This window comes from Tiliqua scincoides, chromosome 6 (assembly GCF_035046505.1).
Source record: "Tiliqua scincoides isolate rTilSci1 chromosome 6, rTilSci1.hap2, whole genome shotgun sequence".
NCBI lineage: Eukaryota > Metazoa > Chordata > Lepidosauria > Squamata > Scincidae > Tiliqua > Tiliqua scincoides.
This window is the reverse complement of record NC_089826.1, coordinates 1,944,265-1,951,000: the sequence shown is the minus strand read 5'-3', so window position 1 is coordinate 1,951,000 and position 6,736 is coordinate 1,944,265. Positions and strand designations below refer to the sequence as shown.

General features: G+C 50.1%; 1 protein-coding gene across 3 annotated transcripts; it reads right to left on the bottom strand.

Annotated features, from left to right (window-relative positions):
- Window positions 1-285: 285 nt before the first annotated feature.
- AP5S1 (adaptor related protein complex 5 subunit sigma 1) lies at window positions 286-5,707 on the bottom strand. 3 transcript variants are annotated; one of them, XM_066632492.1, is made up of 3 exons: window positions 5,629-5,707; window positions 4,327-4,537; window positions 286-1,655 (listed from the first exon to the last, which is right to left on the bottom strand). In XM_066632492.1, the coding sequence occupies exons 2-3, from the start codon at window positions 4,497-4,499 to the stop codon at window positions 1,229-1,231; spliced, it is 600 nt and encodes a 199-aa protein (XP_066488589.1). In that variant the 5' UTR covers window positions 4,500-4,537; window positions 5,629-5,707; the 3' UTR covers window positions 286-1,228. The 3 variants fall into 3 exon arrangements, with proteins under 3 accessions (XP_066488589.1, XP_066488590.1, XP_066488588.1); XM_066632493.1 differs by having other exon boundaries at window positions 4,327-4,534; window positions 5,629-5,700; XM_066632491.1 differs by lacking the exon at window positions 5,629-5,707 and having other exon boundaries at window positions 4,327-5,013.
- Between the last annotated feature and the right edge of the window lie 1,029 nt (window positions 5,708-6,736).

Sequence of the window (6,736 nt, the reverse complement as noted above, 5' to 3'; positions counted from 1 at the left end):
GATACTCACTGTACATGTAAGTCTACAAGTAAACAACCAATGCATTTTTGTACGTACTTGATATTATCCTAGCTTGGAGGTCCTTTAGGCACAGGACTGAATTAGGGGCAATTGGTCTTATTGGCTTAAAGCCATCTGGGTAGATGTGTAGTCAGGCCAGACCTAGAAGACAACTGTTATGGGAGCTGTTATGCACAAGCAGCCCTCTCCCAAGAACACTTCTTTTGTCACTAGTGGGCTGCATGCACTGACAGGATGGACTTGGAAGCAGCTTGCCATAGGTCTTGGACAGATGTCATGCACAGTTTTCCCCTTTCAAGGGCAAATTGCAGTCCCATCTCTGCCTCGTATCACCAGAGAATAAGACCCTTGAGCAAAACCAGCTCTCACCTGGCTGTGGGTTCAGTTCACTCACTTGATCAGGAGGAGGGGAACAGGCACGTCTGCCATTTTAATCCCACATGATAGATGAGTAGCTTTGAATGCAGTTGCTGGGAACTGTGTGACTTGAACTCCATGAGAGTGCACTGGATTTTCCATCATCAAATTTATTACTTACATAAGAACATTTGGCCCTGGAGTGGGACGATGTGCTGCTTTTCTCTGGAAGGAGGGGTGAAGTTGAAAGCCAGGCAAGCAGTGCCTGAAGGTGGAGTCCCCCAGCCAAGGCAGACCTGACGGCAGTCTGTTCTCCCCAGGCAGGTTCTCATCACACCCAGCCAGTTTTTGTTTCAATGTCAAATGAAAATTTGAAGGGCACAGGACCTGCTTGTCCCAGTCCTGATGCTGCTGTACTGCTGGGTGAGCATCTGCTCACTTCCAATTGTCCTAACTGGGTTATAGTTTTTGTTGATTTTTAATTTCAAGTTTGTCTGAGAACCTTTCAGGCCAGGGCACTACACAGACACATCTCTGACACACATGAGGTGTTTTGGGCAAGCCGCTGCCCCTGAGCCTCCACCCCAGCCCCACCTGCAGTGTGGGGATCATCCCATTTAAAGGACCATTGCACATACTGAGATGCTTTGATCCTCCAGAAGTACTGCTGGCAGGAAAAGAAAGCAGACCTCAGTGCTTGATGCACTGCCTGCTTCTTGCCTCCTGCCTTTCACTTCAGCATCACACAAGGCCCTGCAGGAAGCAACGATTTCACCCAACTCTGGCACTCCCCTGTGATGCTCCAGTCCACCCATATAGCAAGCCTTCCCTCCCATCCCTCTGCAGCCTCTCATTTGCAGAGAGAAGTGCTCAGCTCCTTCTCCAAGCCCAGCACAAACTGCTCATTCAGGAAAAGCAGCTGACCATTCGGCAGGAGCTTGCTGAGAATGACCTCTGTCTTGTCAGCCTTCAGCAGGACATCGCTCCCCGAGCTCAGCAGCTTGAGATGGTCCAGGAGGGGCTTCACAAGGAGCCTCAGGGTGCTCTCAGCCAGCATCAGGTTCTCGTGTGGGTCGCAGACCAGAGCAAAACCCAGGCTCTGGACAGCCAGCCAAAGAACAGTTTTGTCCTCCCGGAAGGGATCCCCCGTTGGGAGGCGGAAGACCCCCGCTGGAGCATCCTGTAGGGAAACTGGCTCATCAGGGAGTTGGATGAGGTGCTCAGAGTGGGGCTTCCCAGAGGCCTGCTGAGACATCTGGCAGGCCGACTCCACTTGCCTGCAAAGCAACCACAGGAAGTTTGCATTGAAGTTAACTCTTTCTGGGTGCATTCATTCCTTTAAAAATTCCTGAAATAAGATGGGGAGGAGGGAGTCACAGCTTTGTGGCAGAGCACACGCCTGGCTGGTAGAAGGCCACAGTGATCAGGGGAACTTCCAGCTAAGATATTCACTTCAGAGCAGTCACGGTTTTCAGGGACATCTCTACAAAATCATGAACAAACTATGACTGTCATGCATTTCTCTCATGTCCTGTCTCCTTCCTCCTCCACCACAGCAAAAACAGCTTGAGCTACTGGTTCATTCTTTACACAGGCTCCATGGATCACCTCCACACTCACCTCAGTCCATTCCTGAAAAGCAGGTTTTCAACAGGCAATAGGCTCACCTGAGTTGCTGTACGTGACTGAACATCTGAGAACTGAGCATCTTTGACTGAGAACACCTGCATTATTATATTTCCAGCTGGTGATGCCATTTTATCAGCATGACTAAAACACACACACAATTTTTACCTTTACAAATGTTCATGCAGTAGTGCTTGCATGAAAAAGCACTTTAGCACTTTTCCGAGTGGTGAAGACCAGAAGTGATTGTGAGAAGCTCCAGAAGGATCTCTCCAGACTGGCAGAATGGGCAGCAAAATGGCAGATTCACTTCAATGTCAGTAAGTGTAAAGTCATGCACATTGGGGCAAAAAATCAAAACTTTAGATATAGGCTGATGGGTTCTGAGCTGTCTGTGACAGATCAGGAGAGAGATCTTGGGGTGGTGGTGGACAGGTCGATGAAAGTGTCGACCCAATGTGCGGCGGCAGTGAAGAAGGCCAATTCTATGCTTGGGATCATTAGGAAGGGTATTGAGAACAAAACGGCTAGTATTATAATGCCGTTGTACAAATCTATGGTAAGGCCACACCTGGAGTATTGTGTCCAGTTCTGGTCGCCGCATCTCAAAAAAGACATAGTGGAAATGGAAAAGGTGCAAAAGAGAGCAACTAAGATGATTACGGGGCTGGGGCACCTTCCTTATGAGGAAAGGCTACGGCGTTTGGGCCTCTTCAGCCTAGAAAAGAGACGCCTGAGGGGGGACATGATTGAGACATACAAAATTATGCAGGGGATGGACAGAGTGGATAGGGAGATGCTCTTTACACTCTCACATAATACCAGAACCAGGGGACATCCACTCAAATTGAGTGTTGGGCGGGTTAGGACAGACAAAAGAAAATATTTCTTTACTCAGCGTGTGGTCGGTCTGTGGAACTCCTTGCCACAGGATGTGGTGCTGGCGTCTAGCCTAGACGCCTTTAAAAGGGGATTGGACAAGTTTCTGGAGGAAAAATCCATTATGGGGTACAAGCCATGATGTGTATGCGCAACCTCCTGATTTTAGAAATGGGTTATGTCAGAACGCCAGATGCAAGGGAGGGCACCAGGATGAGGTCTCTTGTTATCTGGTGTGCTCCCTGGGGCATTTGGTGGGCCGCTGTGAGATACAGGAAGCTGGACTAGATGGGCCTATGGCCTGATCCAGTGGGGCTGTTCTTATGTTCTTAGCACATATTCAAGCAGATCCATTGATGTGAACACAGCACAATGTACATATCATTGCAAACTCATTCAGATTACATGCACAATGTATAAATGTCTTGGGCATTTGCATTAGCAAGAGAAAGGCGGGGTGGAAATTTTAAAAATAAAATAATTAAGCAAACATCAAAAAAGCACAATGCTCTGTGAAGTGTGAAAAGTTCACTGCAATTCCACTTATAGCTTACAGTGGAAGTCCAATGTTTGGACAGTTCTAGGAGACACCTTTCAGGAAGTCCCCAAAATCTCAAGTGGCAGGGCTGGGAAAGTCCTCTTTCTGCCCAAGACCTGGAGAGCAGGAATAAAGGAGCATCCTGTTCCCACCCTCTAGTCTGGGCTTCCTTTCCCTGCCCCACCCTTCTTTCCTGCCTGCTGGGGGCACACCTGGATTCTTGCTCCTAACAGGCAGGTGAGGGGACCTCCCTGGTACTGGAGGGGGGCAAGATGGGGCTGTCTTGACTCCCTATTTGGCCATGAATTTAAAGATACAGGCAAGTCTGTGACAGGGTTAGAAGACTATACAAAGGGCATAAGTTGGGGGGGGGGATATTTCTGTGCCTACTTGGTGAAACTATTCTTCATTTCCTGGCTTTATTCTGAAGCCAAACAAATTAGATTTCTGCAAAACATGAAAGGTTTAACTCCACTGCAGGCAGAGAAGTCAGGGCAGGTGAAAAACGGCAGGAACAGAAGTAACACAGCACCCGACCTCTGCAACCATGAGAACTAGAAGTATGTTCATTAAAACCACCCTATGAAAACAGACACTCAAGAAACCAAATTCTATTCCCCCCCCTTCAGATGCTGAGAGAATTTTTTCTAAAGTATTCTGCCTGTGGGTCAAGTCTGGAGTGCAAGATGTTCCTGCTGGCTGGCCTTCAACTCTGGAACTCTCTTCCACTAGAGGCTCGACCTCTGAACCTGTTCACCTTCCAGAAGCAGCCTATTTAAAGCAGCTTGTGGTCATCAGGGAACAGCAGTCTTGCAGGAGACAAAAAAAAGGACCCTGATTAAATCACTCCAGCAAATGCAGCTTCCCTTTCGCTGTCTCCAACAAGCATAGCCCACGTTCATTACCTTGCTACGGCCAGAATCTGCTCTTTCCGGGCCAGTCGCTCGGTCTCAAGATCCCGGCATCCAGCATCTTCCAACCCTTCAAGGCTGAAGACCCTCGAGTAGAGCACGCGGCAGTGCCCCGTCTCCTCTCCAGGCCGGCAGCGTACAGTGTGGATCAAGAACGCATGAACCATGGGGGCAGGCCCGGTGGGACTGTGGCAGAAAAGTGCTGCTGGAAGGAGAGAAGGTCACAGGCTCAAGATGAAAACAGTCAGGCAGAACAAGGTGCATCTTGTGCGGTACAACAGAGTTTCAGATCAACCTCTCCTTTTTCTTTGCAGTGCTCCCACAATTAATTTTTTCTGCACTTGTCTGCAGGGGAATCTGGTGGCTGCTGCCAGAGGCCTCTGTAGCATCTGCCAGGCCAACAAGGAAGTTCCAGGGAACTGCTGAGTGCTGGGGTACAGACTTCTCCAACAGGGCACTCCGGATCCATCCTTTATGGAAAAATGTCTGAGCGTCAAAGGAAACCCCAGCATGGGCTTAGCATATAGCAGTAAATTCCTCACTGTACACATACGGGCAGCGGCTGTTCTATGCTGGACTGCATTTGGAACTCACACACAGATGTGTAGCTTGAGGGGCACCTGGCCCAGGTGCTATGCCAGGGGGCACATCCTGTAAGGCAGTTACTTCCAGATTCTCAGGAGGTGCTGGTGGCTTCACGCCCCCCCCCATTTCTTCTGTAGAGGGGAGCCTCCACAGGAGAAGGAATGGGGGTGTGTGAAGCTGCCAGCACCTCCTCCTCTAGGGAGAACCCATAAGTTACATCACAATGTCACATGACATCATGATGTCACTGCCTTCAGTGCCACCTCGTCTCCAGATAAGATGCCACGCCTCTGGTCATTCTTTCTGCCATGGAGGCTCCCCTTTGGGGAAGTGGCATCACGATTTGGTGTGACATCACAGAAGTGATGTCATGTGAAGTCATGTGACATCATGACTTCACTGCCCCAGGCACCACCTCGCCCCCAAAGAAGACACCGCGCCTCTGGTCATTCCTTCTCCTGTGGAGACTCCCCTTTGTGGCACCTGGAACTGACATCATGAATGTAACATCACAAGACATCATGACGTCATAAGGCATGATGACGTCACTGCCCAGGTGGCACCTCGCCCCCGGGTAAGATGCCGCGCCTCTGCCCAGCAAGGCCATCTCTCCGCCCCCGGGAGGGACCCCAAAGGGGCCTCTGCAGGCTGCAGCCCCACCGCCAACCCTCGCCCCCTCCCAGCTATAAGAGCGCAGCGGGAGCCGCTCACCCCTGTCCGGAAGCGAGCGCAGAACGCAAGGCAGCCTGGACAGTCAGAAGGCCCGGAGGCACTACGTTTCCCGGCGTGCTGCGCTCTGGAGGAGACGCTGACAGATGATGAAGTGCCGCTGCGGTGCACGACGGGAAGTGTAGTCTTATAGGAAGCCACCTCATTCTTCTTGCTCAGCCGATCACTGCCTGCGGGAAGAGGCGCGTGGACCAAGGCTGCAATCCTGCGTGCACTTTCCAGGGAGTAAGTCCCATTGCATACAATGGGACTTACTTCTGAGTAGACATGCATATGCTCCAAACTGTGGGTCGGGACCATTCATTTCAATATTTTATTTTTAATATACTAGACTTGATGCTACCCTGGTCTGTGACTGCATTTGGGGAAATGTTACAGACCTGTACTTTTAACAAGCTACTATGTATATTCTTTTAACAATGATAATAAATGGTACTGACTACTTGGTAAGTGTGGGCAGGATTGCAGCCTAGGATTGTTAAAACCTTCCTGCTTGATGATGTCACTTCCGGTCATGACATCACTTCCGGTGGGTCCTGACAGATTCTCATTCTAAAGAAGTGGGTCCCGGTGCTAAATGCGTGAGAACCACTGCAGTAGATGCTCCTGCAAGGCGCTGCAATGAAGGGGTTCAGATCTGTTGCCTTTCAAAGCCTCCTGGATTGTCCAGGGGCTGCAGCAGCTCCTGGCACCTCTGTAGGGGGTGAGCTACTCCTGCCCACACAGGGCTGCTATGAGGGTCAAAGGAGCCCAGTGGACAGTGTCATGATTCATAGCACACTGTGAACATGCTTGGCGCTGTCCGGAATAACGAGATCAATCTCTGCCCCGAGCTGCTTGAAGCTTGACATTAGTAACAGAAGAAGCCACAGAGGGAAAGAGATGCTTCCAGTTCTTTTACAGCTGGGGGGGGGGGGGAGGATTAAGGGTTCCATCAAAGGCTTCACAAAAAAGGTGGGGTTGAAGGAAGTGGGAGAAGAGGACTCAGGCCCATGACAACTTGTGATTAACATTCTTAGACTGCAGTCTTATGCACCTTTTCCTGGGAGTAAGCCACATTGAACTCAGTGGTACTTTCCTCTGAGTAGAC